The sequence below is a fragment of the Anoplopoma fimbria genome, chromosome 10 (assembly GCF_027596085.1).
Source record: "Anoplopoma fimbria isolate UVic2021 breed Golden Eagle Sablefish chromosome 10, Afim_UVic_2022, whole genome shotgun sequence".
Taxonomy (NCBI): Eukaryota; Metazoa; Chordata; class Actinopteri; order Perciformes; family Anoplopomatidae; genus Anoplopoma; species Anoplopoma fimbria.
In genome coordinates, this window is record NC_072458.1 from 21,970,464 (window position 1) to 21,988,271 (window position 17,808).

The 17,808-nt window shown below is 39.8% G+C and overlaps 1 protein-coding gene across 1 annotated transcript in view; it reads left to right on the forward strand.

Annotated features, from left to right (window-relative positions):
• cacng7a (calcium channel, voltage-dependent, gamma subunit 7a) overlaps nt 1–2,658 on the forward strand; it is a 31,392-nt gene extending 28,734 nt beyond the window's left edge. The window contains exon 6 of the mRNA XM_054605583.1: nt 2,119–2,658. Within this exon, the coding sequence (XP_054461558.1) occupies nt 2,119–2,658 (540 nt within the window). The remainder of the gene's footprint in view (nt 1–2,118) is intronic.
• The last annotated feature ends 15,150 nt before the right edge of the window (nt 2,659–17,808 follow it).

Here is a 17,808-nt window from a genome sequence, read left to right on the forward strand (position 1 = left end):
CATCTTTTCTCTTACTTGTCTTTTCCATTCCTCCCATACTCCTGTCTTATTTCTTCTTCTTTATCCTCATATCTTCTCCATTGTGTATCTCATTTTCTCTCGTCTCCTTTTCTTGTTTCCTCCTCTCTTATCCAACATCATTTTCTCTCCCTACTCCTAGCCTCTTCTCAACCTTGAGAGTCTCCTCTTTTTCTTTTGTCCTCTACCTGTCTTATCTTCTGTCACTCTCCCTTCCCTAATCCTCTATTATTGTTTACCTTCTTTTATCTCCTCTCTTCTTTTATATTCTCTCTCCCTCCTTTGACTTTGTGTCTTCCCTCCTCTCATGTACTCCTCACTTTATATCCTTTCTGTCTCCTCTTGTCTCCTCGTATCTCCTTCCCTCTCTTCCCCTCTTTTCCTAATCGGTTCTGTAGCTATGTAACATGGGATTTTTTTTACAAACATACTATGTTTCTCACACACACACACACACACACACACACACACACACACACACACACACACACACTCATACACACAAACACATTCCTCAGCGTCTAAGGTTTCGGGCGGTTGTAGCGACGATGAATGAATGAATAGTGTATGAGCTGTGAATGCTCGGCAGATGCCCGGGTGAGAACATGAATACATTTTTTGATAATGGTTCATTCCACCGCGGAGAGCCAAGCCTTTTTGTCAACGCTCTGCAAAAAATCTTTATGGATTTATTTAATTCCCCCCCCCCCCTCCTGATGTGTGTTACAGTTTAGGGAATATGATTTTGATGTTTTCTAAAATATTTTTGCAACAGGGAATTGGCTGAGAAGTCTGTAGCTCATTTTGATTATCTAATGATGACTTTGTTATTAGCGGGAATAGCTCTCAACTCTCATTACTGTTTTATGGATTTATTTATCAAGCAAATCCACTTTATTTGAATGATTGTCTTTAAAAAAAACTACAAAACCAGAGCTTCTATCAAATGTACAATTACAAGCATATTTGATCCAGTAGGTAATGGGGTGGATCTATTTATTCCATTTGAAAACATCTGCCATTTCTTTTAACGAAGACAACGTTATGTTCCCTAGTGGGGAATCCAACCATGCTACTTCTCAATATGCTGCCAATATACTAATATACATAGTAATAAAACATAAAACCAAATGAGAGCATAAGAGAGTATTGCATGTTTTGTCAGACAGAGATACCCCATCAGTGCATGAAATGAAAACTGAAAATAAATTATAAAAAATGGAAAGCACACACAAGAACCCAGACTATTTCCAGGACTTCAAAATCCTCTTAACGTATTTACCATTTTGCATATTTGCTTTGGCTCAATTCTTGAATGACAGTTAGCTTTTTTCACAACAATTAGTTTGTTAACAACAGATTATAATTTATCTTTCATTCAAGCATATTACAAGGGAACCACTTGCACACAATGTCATGCTCTTCACAAATTCTTAACTTTCTTTCATAGTTTGAGCCATCACATACATTATGAAAATATGTCATGTAAATTCACAGATATATATGAATTTACCACAAAGTGCTCCAGCTTGTTGTCTTTGACTGAAATAACGCAGTCTTTTGGTCATTTTGTGAAAACATTTCTGTTGTTGATCTTTTTGCAAACTGTAAATGTAACAAATTACATCAAAAGTTGCATTTATGTTTTTTCCCTTTGTACTACGGTATTGCAAAATTTCTTCCATAGTCTTTTATTTAACATTTCTTTCTGCAGTACATCTTTGAGCCACATGAGGGAGCAGGAATGTTCACATTGTTCTGATAATTGTAGCCAACTTATAACAGTGAATCCAATATGAAAAGCTAGCATACATTCTGCTTGTTTTAAAAAATACAAGCTTGTTAACTCGTCAAAATGCATTTATTTGATCCCATTTATGTATTTAACATGTGTTTTCAATAACATATGCATAAAACGAAATAAAGTAGCAGTTAAATGGTCAGAAACATTCATTTATGAAGAAATTCGATAAGGCCTTTTGTGAATTGGGTTGTGATTATTATTTTTGCTTTAAAGAGTAACTCCACAGGACTTGTACTTAGGAGACTCATGCTGTACATGACGTTGCAGTAACCATATCTGTGTATAATGTGTCCCAGGGTGCAGGGGTGATGTCCGTCTACCTCTTCATGAAGCGTTATGCGGAGGAGGAGTTGTACAGGCCTCATCCCGCCCTATACCGCCCCCGCATGTCCGAATGCAGCGACTACAGCGGCCAGTTCCTCCATCCAGACTCCTGGCCTCCACCGCAGCGGGGCCGCAGCGCCTCCGAAGTCTCCTCCGACATCTCCATCCAGCTCAACCAGACTCCACCTTCGCAGGCGCAACCCAAGGGGGGCAGCAGCTCCCAGGCGACGCCCTCTTCTTCTGGACCTTCATCGGCGGCCAGCTACCAGATCCAGCCGGCCTCCTCCTCCTCCACCTCCTCCTCCTACCCACACCCCCTCCACCTGGCCCACACCTCCACCCTTCCCCGAGCCTCCCATGCCCAAGGCCACCCTCACCCTCACCCCCACCCCCACCCCCACCCCCACCCGAGCGGGCCACCGCCCCACTCCCTGCCCATGGGTGTGCCGCCCTCAGCCGTGCTGCCTCCCCGCTATCACTCGCACATGCGAATGAGCGCCTCGCCATGCTAGGCTACATACGCAGAGAAGGAGGGAGGGAAAACACCACTGGGGGGGGGGGGGGGATTAGTTTGGCTCTGTTACGGCTCTTACACACCACAAGACAACAACACACACACAAACACAAATCCTGTATCTTGGAAGTGTGTGGGAGGAGGGATGCAGCAGAGTGGATGAAGGAGGGAGGTTTAAGGAGATGAAAAAGAGGAGAGAGGAGGAACGTAAAAAGAGGGGAGTGGGGGAGGTGAAGCAGGTGGGCGGAGGGATGACTCACTGCTGGTGCCGAGACGAAGACAGACACTTAACAAAACTTTCAACACGCCGGGAGGGAACATGGGAGGGGAGGAGTGAGGGATACGATGATTAGTAGCAACAAGACGTTTGTGGGGTTTCTGACGGGTACATTCATCACCAGGGCCGTGATACACAGGCAACAGGGTGAAGCAGCACAGGAAACAGGAAGTTGAATCACATCCAAAACTCTGTCCATTCACAAAACGAACACAAAAGTGAGACGGTATATCTGCCTACAAATGTGTTATCCTTTTTCACCAAACAAGGACTAAACATACCTGCTTTGATAATACAGTGTTTTTTTGTCATTCCATTGACATGGTTGGGAAGGTAACTTCATTACATATTCATACTTTTTAATACTTTCTAAATAAATGTTGAAACCATGAGAGCAACCCAATGAAAACACCAAAAATCCATTAAAAATCCAAAGTAGATTGATATTAATCCAGCCTGGTCTGCTGAAAAGTACATTTATTTTCATCATATCACAAATACAGGGCAAATCAAAGTCCTCAAGGGGATGTCACATAGATAACCTCAGTTATGAAACAAACATGCTTATTTTAAGACAAACCATGATCTTTGACTAAACCTAGAACTAAGTGGTTTTGTAGCCTTTACATAACCAATTAGTTTAGTTGGATTTTTGTTTTCTTTCAATTCACAATGTTAACCACGTGTTTAAAACTGTAATTGTAATTCTGGGAAAAATATGTTTTACTTTAAATTGTATTTGAATTGGAGCATCATTTTTTGGAGACAGGGTTGCCACGTAAATACACATTTTGATATATGGAACATGTCCAAATCTATGTCTTATTTGTATTTATTTAATTATATTTATGTATTTAATTTGTGTGCCAAAAACTATATGTACATACAAATATGAATTGCTCATAAACTGAACATGTTTTATAAACAAAGTGTTTAGCCCAACTCAATATTGTGTAACAACAAGTTTAGTCAGTAACTATAATTGTAATTTACAATTGAATTGATTTCGTAAATGACACTTAACACCACCTATTACTTCCCGACCATGTCCATGACAAACTATATTTGAAAAGAAACATGCCAATATGATAGAGAATGTCCTTATTGTTAATAATCCGTATTGCTTACAACTTTTGCCCATGTACCATGACCCACAATTACAACTATTATATACAAAATCAAAGGTAAATTGTATATGCATAGAGGTCTAAACTGCAACTGTATAGAAATTCTTCTTTCCTCTCATGCTGAAACAAATGTTTCAAAATCTTAATCCCGTATGCCGGTTGAGGGGTGTAAATATCACAGTGCGTTTAGGTGTTTTAGGTATTGAATTTTCTAAGCTGTTTGTATTTTGAGAGGAAAGCTTTGGGGATGAATGTTCAACATTTTGTGGGGTGAAACAGAAGACCTAACTGAGAGAGAGACTCTTCAAAGTGCCGAGCACAGTGGGAAAGCTTCTGCGGGAGCTTCGGGAGGTTTCTGCAACGTAAGCGTTGACCGATCAGGGACCGCCTGTTTCCACGGCGATCACCCCTGGCACAATCAAAATGGCTGCCTTGGAGATGCTGTTGCCATGGACGTGAGAATTTAATTTCTTAAGCATGTAAATAATGATATAAGAAAACCAGACCTCTGAAAGCCAGGTTCAGATTGCACTCCATTTGAATCCATTCAGTTCAGGGAATATAATGAAATCAGACTTAGCTTTAGACGTGACTGAGTACAACACATGTGATAATAATGGTATAATGTCAGGAGAACGTTTAAGGTATATTTTCATGCAAACTTGTCATGTAGACATTATCCCTGACCCTTTTTGAAGTGTTTATTTGAATGACGACGTGCTTCCTGAACTGACAGATTTGAAATGGAATCCAACTCTTCCTGGTTTTACATTAGAAGATATAGGATTTAAACAGAGAATAGATGGGAGTACGACGTGGCACTTTGATGAACACGAGCTTACATGGGAGACAAACTGAAAACCTGAGTGCGTTGTGACAGATGGCTTTGCGTTCCAATTTACCTCCTGGTTTAATCTATTATTCATGTAGGTAGCTCAGCTGCCGTTAATTGGAGTAGGATTCTACATCTTTTCACAAATATCTTTTGGGTCCAGACAATTTCAGGGGTGAACGATCATTTGTCTGGTGATGAGAGGAGAAATGAATGTGAATGTCAGAAATGTGATTGGAAATACCTGGGAGTTGTGCTGGTGCAATGAATAGTTTGGTCACTTTCCAGTGTCTGAGGTCTCACATACAAGACTCACAAAATAAATATATTGATTTTTGGGGAGGGAGCTTCAAATGACCCATGTTTATGGTTCAGGCCATGGCAGGAAGTCATGTAAAATTATAAGGCCCAGATTGGATTTTTTGGGTTGAAAAACCTGATCAGACCATGAATCTTTTCGCAGTTTCCTACATCTTCTATTCTTCTTGTTGCTAGGCAACTTAAAAAAACGAGTAAATGCTAAAGTTGCCACAAACCAAGAACTTGCTTAAATTAACGAAGACAATTTGCCTCCAGGCCTGCTCTGTTCCGTTCAGGTCATGGTGACATGGGTTGGAAGTGTCATATAGCTCCGGGTATCCAGCAACAGTCACCACAAAACAGTAAGGGGTGTCCACATACTTTTGCATGAGTATGATAGTGATGGGTAAGATTTTCTACGCACAAAAAAAAATGACAATATCAAAAGGGGATTTTCAGTTTGACTCCCATTGAAGTTCTCATGTTGCACAGTGACTTAAAGACAAACAAAAAGATTGCTTGTTTTTGTAGCATATTAACAATCGTGCCCAGCATAGGGCATTGTTTGTAGCCATTTTTAGACCGACAGGATGGAAGGGATGTGCTTACGACCTGTGGTACTGTTAAGAAGACAACAGTGTAGCAAATTAACTGCGGTGTTAGCATCTTTTATGAATATTTGCTATGTGGAAATTAAATAGGAAATAATTTAGCAGCTAAGTATGAGAGCTTTTTGCTGATGTTTTGAGATGTTTATTTTAATTGCCAAAGCTGAGCATTCATGCTGTGTAGTGAGCAAACAAACACACACACACACACACACACACACACACACACACACACACACACACACACACACACACACACACACACACACACACACACACACACCAGATATATTTATGTAGCTGACTTCTGAGGAGTTGTTTTCCATTTTATGATGCAAATAAATCTGAACCATCAGTGTTTCTGAGGACATCACAGCAGAGATGTAGAGCTCTGATGCAGCGAACCGCTTTTTTTGAAATGTTAACTTTCTTTCCTCAAATGCTGACATTTCTTCAAACTGTGATTATGGTGTAAATATTACTGAACAAACTGAAGTTTACATGGCCATATATGAGTCTAATGACATTTGACTGACTCAGTACCTGTCCAAAACCGACCATAACAACTCATGTAACTTTCATTGTTTTTTATCATTTCTGCAAACGTGCTATTAGCAGGAGTGTGATTTTTATCTGCCAGCAGTGTTTTGTTAAGTCTAAAACCAATAAAGCTTGCCTGGTTCCAGCCTCCTATTTGTTAATCACATTTGCTCATTTAAGTAGGTTGAGATGGCACCTTATATTGCAAATAAAAAATGCCTGTGAGCGTTACAACCTAGCGTTACAACCTAGCGTTACAACCTAGCGTTACAACGGACTTTCTTACGCATGGTTACATAACAAGCAACAACTTATGTGCAGTAATATGCAGTTCCAGCATTTTTTCAATTTTTATGAAGACGTTTAAATAGCTGCTTATTCTTTCAGTTATATCAGTACTTTGTCAAGTATAATGGCTATTTGACACTGCAAAAAAAAATGCATTTTGGGTGATGAAGCTTACTTTTAACTCATTCAATAAACTTTCCTTTAATTATTTTGGATTATATTGATACATTTTGGTAATTTGGATTAACCACGAGGTTTACACACTTGAAGGAACAGATCAGGGTCACAGTGCTTCTCTTCATAAGAGATGTTCTGTGCCCGATTTATTTTTAATAGATTCATTTTTAATAAATCGGGCACAGAACAGAAGAAGAACAGAAACTGAGAACTTATGCTGATAGTAATTAATTCTCCATATTTTGTATTTGTATTATTAGGCATGCGACTCACCCACTGAGGATATGGAATGTGTCCCTTAAGTTTTAGGGACAAAGTGGTTACAAAATGAGTCACAGATTGATGACTTCAAAAACATATTTGCATTTGTTGATACCAGCACTTATGTAACAATCGCAGTCCTGAAAACTAATGCATTATGGTGCATTGTTAAAGCATGAGTCAGCCTTTGCATAACGCATTTGCTTACTAATCAACAACCTTGGAGGTCGTATGTTTTTGGAATATTTAGTGATGAAACATACCATAGCACGAGTACGTATCACAGTGATGGACGTGTTATATTATGACGTGCAAATCTGATGATTGTTACTCGAGTTATTAGTCAGGGAAGTAACGTTGAATGAATGACAATAGTAACTTTGGAATTAAGGGAAATAACTGGAATGACACCACTGAACCATCAGGAAGATAAATGTGAACTCCAGAGGATTAAAAAGAAGGAAACCTTGAGATCATAAAACAGTGATGGATGCTCCTGTAGGTATAGCACCATTCAAACTTCATTTGACTTTAAAACATACACAGAGTAGGCTTAATGAATTAGATAGATGTTTAGAAAATGTGCATTCAAAGTGTTTAAATGCCTTAAACACAAAGCATGTGTGAGTGAATGTCTATTTAACAAAGGGGTTTACAATACAACCTTTAGAGAGAACAATATGAACGGTGTTACAGGTGTTTTCATGAAACCTAATTAGACGTTTAGAACTAGGCTGCAGATAAACTGAGGTCAGAAGAATAATTTGTCCTACCTGATGTCAGAGATTCACCACTTCTTACAAAGAGAGACATGTCAATTAGACGTGTTTTTTTTCACACCTAGATGTTCCTGAGAAAAAAGTCTAACTGGCTCAAAAAAAGTTGCTTTAGTGCAGCATGGGGGTTCATGAGCAAAGAGAAGAATCCTCTGATCCAATTTTATTTTGGACAACCTGATAACCCTTTTGTGATTTCCCGACACTAATTATAAAGTTCCTCTCAAACTTGAGGTGAACATGGGAGTGAGAGTGATGTGACGTGTCTGCACCACTGGGCTCACAGCTGCACCTCTTCATTCCAGCAGGAGGAACAGACTCTTCTGATCAGAGGAGAGAGTTTGAAGCATTTTGTGGTGACAGATTCCTATTTCAGCAGCTGTTCTGCTTTGTTGTTTTAGATTGGTTTGAACACCGAGACGACTTAGCTCTAACAGAAACTGACGTTTATTCAATTTTTAGTCATCTTGATGAGCCAATAAGGGTCAGCTGAGTAGGCAGGGAGGAGGTCACAGGGGTCATTAGTTAAATCTGCAGAAAAATATACTTTCTGTCAAACTTAACTTCAGTTTCGAAGAAAGGAAAAACCCTGTCTTCCTATTACGAAAGCAATTCCTTAATTCATGGCCATGTCCTGTCCTATCTCAGATATCCTACCTTATGTTAACTACACAAATCTTAATACTTAGATTTTTTTCAATTGGTAGCAGTCCTGTCATGTCTGTATCTTTGATTAGTATGGACCAGTAAGCTACTTGAGATTTATAATATATAATATATTATATAGACCAAAGAGGAGAAGTTACAGTAATCAATGATGACAATGGAGAATAGAGGTGGTGTGGGGGGTGAGGGAGGGACGGAATTTTGTTACGAAGATGGATAGGCAGTGCGGGTGGTGAAGATATAATAGCTCTCACTTGACACTAGCTAGCTAACTTGCTATCATGCAGTTATCACTTCCCCTCAGTCTCTCTGACTGGTCCGGCAAATCAATGGTGCAAAGGTTTGATGAGTGGCTAAAATAGACAAAATAGTAAAAAGAAAGTATGCAAGATCAGTAATGATGTTGACGCCAAATGCTTACCCTATGCATGTATGTTATATTACATAAAAATAGTAACATAAAACAATTTTTGTCTCTTTTAGATGGTAGGAGTGAAAATAGGCTTGTGTTGTGTTACGGTTTAAGAATGATGAAGACAGTTGGAAAAAGAATAAGGCTCTAGAAGATGATTTTTCTTCTTGGCAAGTATCATTTTTTTACCAAATGATGTACAGATTTTTTGGCATTCTATTAACAAATGTATATGAATCTCCATGGAGGAGGACCCCCCTAGGTTTGGGCCGAGCCCCAAATGTTTACAGAGCCGCCTTGTAGGCCTAATCAGGGCAGGATGGAGCACACCGATCAAATTCATAATTCATTTTTTGCCAGACGATATATACCCATTAATATTTAGACCAGGGTATTTAAAGCGTCATCAAACTTTTTGACTAGCCTGTCATCCATAATATTTCAGTCTTCATTGTCATTGCCGTACAGACCTAACAACAGTGCTGCTGCTGTTTGTGTCATCTATTTTTGAATTTAGGACAGAATCTATGCCATCCAAGAAGGACGGCTCTGTAATAACTAACTTACTTCCTATCCTGAGTTGAGATGAATGCAGTTGAGAAGCATGTTTCTGTAATACCAACAATTCTATATGTCATAAAACAATATTTCAGACTCAGGAAGTAGGTTTGTAACGGTGTCTTCTCTCAATTTCTCAGGGGTTTGTGTCTGCTTGAATATTAATTTCAGACCAATGTTTCAGTTTATTTGATATATTACATTGTTCAGATTGTTTGTTTGATGGGTTGTTACCTGGATGTCTTGGTAGATCAGCTGCTCAACAGCTCAAACAAGGAGAGTGTGAACAGGTTAGTCTCATGTGTCCTGTTAGCAGAGGGGGGTGGGGGGGTGGACTCTGTTAAGATGAAGGAGGACAGGTAAGATAGTTCTGCAGTAAAGTACATTCTATCGTATTTGTCGTGCTCATTGGTGTGTGAAGAGTGCCCATAGATAGGTTGTGATGTCAGCAGTAACTTAGACACCTTGTATTAATAGTTATTTCATTATTCTGTGTGATTTTGATGTCTGCTCTGTTTCATTCACCCTGGTCTTACCTGGGCAGGTGGTACATTCCAGTTATTTGAGGCTGACAAGTTAAAGCACCGTTCATTGGAGTCAGTGAAGAGAAGAGTTGGCAGCTTGCTGTGAATCTGCAGCTTTCTTTTGTTTGGTGTTTTTTTCCCCCCCTCAGTTCAATTTAGTTTTATTTAAATGTTTGCTCTTTCTTTTTGGAATACTTTTTCTTATATTTGCTCTCTTTTTTTTGCACTACTTTAAAGTTTAGTTATTTAAGTTCAGTCGTCCTCACGCTGCTCCCTCCCCCACACAGATAAAAGCCCTCTCATTCACACTGATCAGCTCAGCGTGCCTTTTGTATGAACATAGTAGTGTGGAAATCGCTGGAGTTATTCACAATAGTCATGTTTTCAGCTGAGGATACCTGGGCACATTTTACTTTTAATATTTGTTTTTCAGTGTTTGCCGTTGTAGCCAGCAGTAAAAGACATCCCTCATTAGCCACTGTTGTAGTCCAAAGGTTCTAGCTAAATGAGGCCTGGACACTTGTTTTCAGTCCAAACTCGTCATATACTGACTCTTGCTTATAGGACCCATGGTATCACTTTTGATCTGGCCGAACCGAGCATGTCAAACTATGACGCTCCACTACTGTCGCAGTAAAACATGTGGTTAACGTTGTGAATTCAAACTAAAACACTTCCTTAGATTTGTGAAAAAACGTCATGGTTGGGCTAAAAATAAGTACGTTAACGAGTAAAACATCAGTACAATGAAAAAGAAAAATAACCCAACAACACTTTGGGACACGAATAAGGGTCTACTGGTTGAAAGTCCTGTGTTTGTTTGACCCATCCACCTCCCTTCCCTCCTTGTGTGTGTTTTTTTGGTCCTTATATACCTCAATACACTCCCAGAGAATGTATTTGATTGTCTAATAATGACTCGGATGGGTTCACATTGTAGTTACTTGAACGTCTGGTGCGTCTCATACAAACGCTAAAGGGCACCTCATGTGTCGGTACCAGGCGCCCAGCGACCTGACAAAGTGTCGGTATTTGCCGCCCTGGGTGTGAGAACGAGGCAGACAGTCTCCTCTTGTGTAATCTGCCCGCTGTGTGGCTGGACAGTGAATGTCACTGTAAGTTCTGGCTGACTGGCTTTCACTGCACTTCATTTCTAAATGTTTGTCTTGCTGGCCTGGGCATCGATTTCCTCTCCGTCTGTCTTTATTACCCTGGCTCCCCTCCTGTGTATACCCCGACCACACACACACACACACACACACACACACACACACACACACACACACACACACACACACACACACACACACACACACACACACACACACACACACCTTAACTCTCCCCTCCCCCTGGCTGTCTTCGGATCCATATCGACGATCCATCTCAGTTTAGCTCCCTCACTGTTCCTTATTAAACCTGTAAAGGCTCTCTTGTTCTACCCGTCTGTTCCTCTTTCCACACTCATTCTTCTGTCCTTCCTTTCTTATCTCCTAGTCTCCTACCTTTCTCGTTCCCTCTGCCTCTGTCCTCTTTGCTGGAAGGTTACACTGAAAGAGACATAATCACACAAGTATGCATGTGAACAAATGCATTAAAAAGATATATTCGTTATGTACTATAACATCCAATCCTGAATCCAGTTCTTTAACAAGGTTCTTTTTTTTTTCTCCTATGAGTTTTGTTCCTGCTGAGACTAATGAGTCCAATCCAATAATTCAAAATATAAAAAATTGCTCATATTGCACATATTCGATTGTGACTTTTTTTACAGAATCTTGGCTCAGCCACGATCCAAATCCTGCTCACCGACTTAACACATTCATAGTTACATTACTCCTTACGAGTGATGGATCAAATGTACCGCTACTACTTCTTTGATCTTTTTATGCTGCCACCAGTAGTTGGTTTCACTTGAACATTCTGTTGCTATGGCAACCTCTAATGGCATAGTTCCATACCAGTTTAACTGACACTGTCTGAAATCATTCACTAGTCTCTATATAGTTCAGCAGGGATGACGTACTTCTGTTTTTCCTTTGTTTTTTATTAATTATTGCAGAAAATGAGCTCTGCAGCAAACAAATGTTTATGATACTTTAATGCTTTGTTCAGCAAGATAGTCTTTCATTTTTTGGGGGATTGTAAATGCAATCACCAGAAGTAAAAAGCTAACGTTGGTCTATAAACAAACTACGCCACGGTTGCATGATCGCACGTCACCACCTCTGAGAAAAAGGAGGACTAGTCATCCACGTGATGAAGTCTAGACGTCTCATTAAGCCATTTGTTAGCAATCGCCTTTTTTAAGACATGCAAAAGCTTCAACATTCATGATAGGGATATTTACTGATGTATTTTATGTCGTAGAATAAAACATTAAAATCTTTAGCTTGTGATAACCACAGACTTTATTTCAGATATCTAACCAAAAACCCATTCAAATTTGTCAAACAAGATGTTTGGTCCGACCAAAATACACTGACATAGTTTTAAGAGCAAGAAGGTTCACACAGGGCGTTTCAAACAGGAGACAGCTGTTCCATGTGAAACTCAAATCAATTGTGACATTTAGTCACATGAATTGTTAATCGGTGAATTTGACACCAGCCATGCCCTTTACATTAACCTTACTAAGTGGGAGCTTATTTTGAAAAGACACAATGCATGTTACATGTTGAAACTGAAACAAGCGTACCTAGGGGTACATAGAGGGTTATAGTTCAAAGCTTAGAGCTAGTTTAAAGTCTCCTTCAATACAGCATGATGTTCATTTAGTGAATTATGGTCGCATTTAGAGTCAAATAGACCATAAAGCAGAGTATGCTTTAGGGCGGGGCTACATTGTGATTGACAGGTTGCTATCACAGCGTTGTCTGGGAGTTGTCCATGTTTTCGTCTTAAAACTTTAACCCTTAAAGTTAACTGTAACCTTTAAGGTTCTCAAAAATACCTGTGTTATGTTGAACGTAGCTCCACCCTCTCATGTCACTTCTGGTTGCAAAAAACCAAGATGGCGACCGCCCAGATGCCGAACACAATCTTCAAAACTGCTGCACAAACCAATAGGTGAAGTCACGGTGACTACGTCCACTTCCTGTATGACTTTACCCCAACCCAGAATTCCTAGCAGCAGAGACATGCACTTATCAGATGCCTCTTGTCTGAAGACATTAGAATCATTTTCTCACACCTCAACCAGACACTAATACTGAAGCAGCTGTTCCCTCAGTCTGCAGCACATCTCCACAGGTACAGAGAAACTGTACAATGATATAATGGACATTACAAGACATTTATTTCAGAGAAAACTCCAATATGTCACAAGTTGTTCTGTTTCTGAGATTACATAAACGACACACAAACACACACATACATCCTTCTTCCTCCACCTCCCAGTCACTTCACCTCACTCTCTCTCTCTCTCTCTCTCTCTCTCTCTCTCTCTCTCTCTCTCTATCGCTCTCAGGCGCATCAGCACCGGCTGCAGAAGTTGCTCTTGCAAAGGTAAGCCTAAAACTGATTTAAACATATACATATATACATATATATATATATATTTAAACAGATTGCCAATTTCCCATCTCTGTTGTTCATGCATTAACGTCATGGCAGCGTGGCAGACCGGTGTGAGCGTGTGTGGAGCCGGAGAGGAGCGCACCTCATGAACACCATGTACACTTTTGATGAAATCATGTGGGAACGACCGTTTTGCGTTTGTGTTAGTATAAAAAGTATTTATTTTTAAACTGCTTATTCCTGCAAAAAATGGAAAAAATTGTAAATATGTGATCAATTCAAGGATGCAATATCAAAAAGTGTACGTACAGATGGGGATTTATACATCCCATAGGACAATATGGTCACCATGAGCTCCATGTACATGACTCATTAATATACAGTGATATTTCTCTTAAGGGGAATGTTTAATAATTATTGATTATAACAAATGAGAACATCACACCATCAACTTGACTGACGTGTGTCCTGTGCTTTCGTTAGAGAGCAGTCAGTGTTTAGTGTGTCGGATCATTTGCAGGCGTGATGTGCAGAGAGTGGGCTCCAGCCTGGAGACTGCATTTAGACTCTCTCTCTCTCTGAGTATTGACTATAACAGAAGAGAGCAACCTCATCCTTACTTCTTCTATATCCAGTTTCACTTCAGATAGAGTTCATGCACAATATAGATATCTGTGATATCATAACAAAAAAAGGAGATGAATTAAAAAAAAAAAGTTGATTTATCATTCTCTCAACATCCCTTTGTCTTTAAAAATCATCTTAATATATGGCCATGAAATGGGAAGATTTGTCATTGTCCTCTACTGGAAAGAATATATATGAAGTTACCGTAACACTGCAGCAGGAATCTGTGAAACTGAATACTCTACTAAAATATTGTTGCGATGTATCCATTGAAATCATTTTGATATTTAAGTTAATATAGATTAGTATAGTATTTTCTACAAAAACACACACACAGTCAGAGGAAATGGAGAACAATGTTCCCATAATGTCGTTCTCTAAAATGGTGTCAAATTTTTCTACATTTTTCTAAAAGTTGACATTTTGTACGGTATTTAAAGTATTATAAAGTAATTATAACATGTAAAGAAAGGTGCCTTTCCACTCACTATTCGTCCCACCGTGCCTCTGATCTCTAAGGTCTTAGTTTATGATTGTGTCTCACCACATATGTTGCTATAATAATCATCATCAATGCTCCAACCGGCTCCTCCACCACGTCCATGTTCTGCTGATGCTCTGTATTCACAGCAGGATTCATCGCTGAATTCATGATGCAGAGCATGGATGATTTGTCCTTGAACTTTCATCCTCTGCTTTCTGCATCTGTGCCGCCATCGGCAACCCCTTTTCCTTTGTGTTTGTTCCATGTTGTGCTGCTGGAACCTTGCTAATGTTCCACGCTGTCAGCCTGAAAAGCAGGTTCATTTTGGGGTGTTTGAGCACAAAATAATAATGTCTGAGTTCCTGTTTTTGTTTTGTTTGTTGTCTCTGATTGCAGGCCCTCCCAGGGGTCCTCCAGGGCTTTCAAAGCAGCAATCAAATGCTGGGTGAAATACTGAACTGTTCCGCTGCAGTTCCTCTAATGACCACTAGATGGGTCATCCAGTAAAACTCAGAGTGTATCACTGTATTGACAAAACTCTCAAGTTCTCTTTTGAGTGACAGAATTCTCCATTTTTCCACAAGATTCTTTGGAATGAATAGTTTATCCTATTCTTTTAATTGATTAGTTTGATATGCAATAAGGATTTTACTCTAATTCATTTCCCTAATTATATATGCATGTTCTATTCAACATAAACTGCTGTAACTTCATAACACACAATTCAACTGCAGCTAAGTCTTAGAAATCAGAGCGATTTTGCAAAATGTAAAGGTATTTAAGTTCTACAGCTTCTTTTAAAAGATCAGTGATCATGACTCAGCCTTTGAGATTAAGAAGAATCAGCTTTGACAAGGTTGTCTATTTCTTTTTCTGTAGATATTTGCACCTATACTGGTCTAAAATGTGAGAGGGATGGCTGCTTATAATGGCTGAAACGCTGCAGTTACTCATAATTTGCTGTTGGAAAACGAGCTGGAATTCAAAGCATCCATCTGATCACGGCAAACACATTCACATCCATGCTTTCTCTAATAATCTCGAGTATTTTTCTCTCTCAGAGATGTACTTTGGATGTTAGGGAGCGTGTTTGCCTAATTGACAAGTCTCAGTCTGTGACGCTGTGCTGTTTGCTCGTCCCACATTCTGCTCCCTCCAGGCTCGTCCCTGAGCAGGAAACCAAAATTCAATCCTCAGAGTTTCTCTTTAGAAAAACTGCGAGTGACATCACAGATGACATCGTCAAAGCTTTCTATCTGTCTGTGGGTCCCAAACAAAGGATATGTTTAAATGCTACATGAGCAAACTTCACACTTTCACGAGGAAAAGTTTAAAGGGTTTCACCAGCCAAAAACCATGAAAGGCAACATTAAATGTCCTATTATTCTGCGGTGGGGGTGGAGGTGTTGAAGAGTTTCAGCCAGCGTTGGTGTGTACTGTTTTCTCAGGATGGACTCCTCGCTTTCTCGCTACCATTAAAAAGAAAAAAAAAAAATTTGATATCTGATGTAACTTTGATTCATTCCTTCCTGTTACCTCCGTTTCGTTGCTCCCACTTTGGGATTTAGACTAATAAGATGAGAGTCCAACATTGGTTATTTTGGTCAGCTTTATTTGACAAATTATTCAAATCCTGTCTACAGAAGCGTCAGTGTTAATATTTCATCGGGTAGAGACAGCTGCACTGGCAGAGGAAGTATCCAGATGTCACACCTTACTTGCTGTTAATCTTCCACCAACAGCTCAGACTAGAGGGTCCTGGTGGTTTGTAGTTACCGACACCCAAAGCAGAGCCAAAGTGGGTTAAGGTCCAAATTCTTACCAGATCCGGTCCTTGGAGGTATCCGGTTCTATTGCCATGGGTCTTTGGTCTGTGTGCGTTCACATACCCATACTACCATTCTTTTAAGCATGCCAGAAACAGATCCAGTATGTCCCAATACCTAGTTTATCAAAAGCACTTTGCCAAAAATACCAGGAAGTCTCCCTGCATCAGGTTGCATTTGCAGCCTGCTTTTCTGGCTATTCTGACCCACAATCCTCCAATGTTTTGATGAAGTGGTATTTCCCGATTGAATGCACACTGCAAGCAACAGTATGCACTTTGCAAAGGCAACTGCAGTACAGTATGCACTTAAAGTAAAAAGAAAAATGCATCTGATTTCAAACGCAGTTTAGGTGTTATTCCCATGTGTATAGCTGCTTGGGTCATGGAAGTTTGCCTTATTATCCATATTTTGGACTGATCTCTATGAACAGATATCTGCGTATGAATGCAGGTATAAGAAGGCAATGAGGCAAGATTTTTGGTATCAGAAGGTTCTAGTGTCCGTTTGCCGTTTCTTTCAACCAATCACGTTTGAGCAGGCCTTGGTTGAATACATGTAAACGTTCCGTGTGGAGAGCAAAAGAGGTGAAAATAAATCCCTGATCCCAGAAGCTATCGTCTGACAACGATTTAGCTTTAAATTAGCTTGAAAGTAGCTTGTAAACTGGCTACTTGAGAAACAATCCCGTTGTAGACATCGTCTCTCAACTCCAACTCCATTCTCACATCTCAAGTTGCTAATTGGATTGTCAACAAAGACTGGTGCATCGCAGAGCTTCGAAGTCTTGGCTGAATTGTTGTAAGGCAGATAGCAGGGATGATTGCAGGCTTCTCATGGTCCTCAAGACTCAGGTTGTAATTTATACATATGTTTTGTGTCAGATCCAACATTTTGGACTTTTGAAGACCTCCTGTAATTGCCAGAGGCACCGATATCATTCTTTGATCTGACTCCTTCATCAGCAGGACGATATCTCTATCTCTGTCTTCCAAAGTAATTAAAAGTAAAGGTAAAAGAAACCAATGTTGATAGTCTGAAGGAAATTGGATTCCACCAGCAGCTTCCTGTGTCAAAGTTCCACACTTTGTTAACCCATGTGGCCTCTCGAACTTCTTCTTAATGAAGATGTGTAGCCTTATAAAATCATCATGGTAGTACAGCCTTTGCTCCTAACAGAAAAAAAGTCGTATTTAAAAAAACCTGCTGCTGTTTCTCTGTCAGTTAAATGTAAACATCTGTCAGATTTAGACATTTGTACAAAGGACTGATGCTGTCGGGTTTCTCGGGAGTCTCCAAAGGGAGTCTTTGGTCAGAGGCGTAGATCTGCTGTTGACTGGACCCCC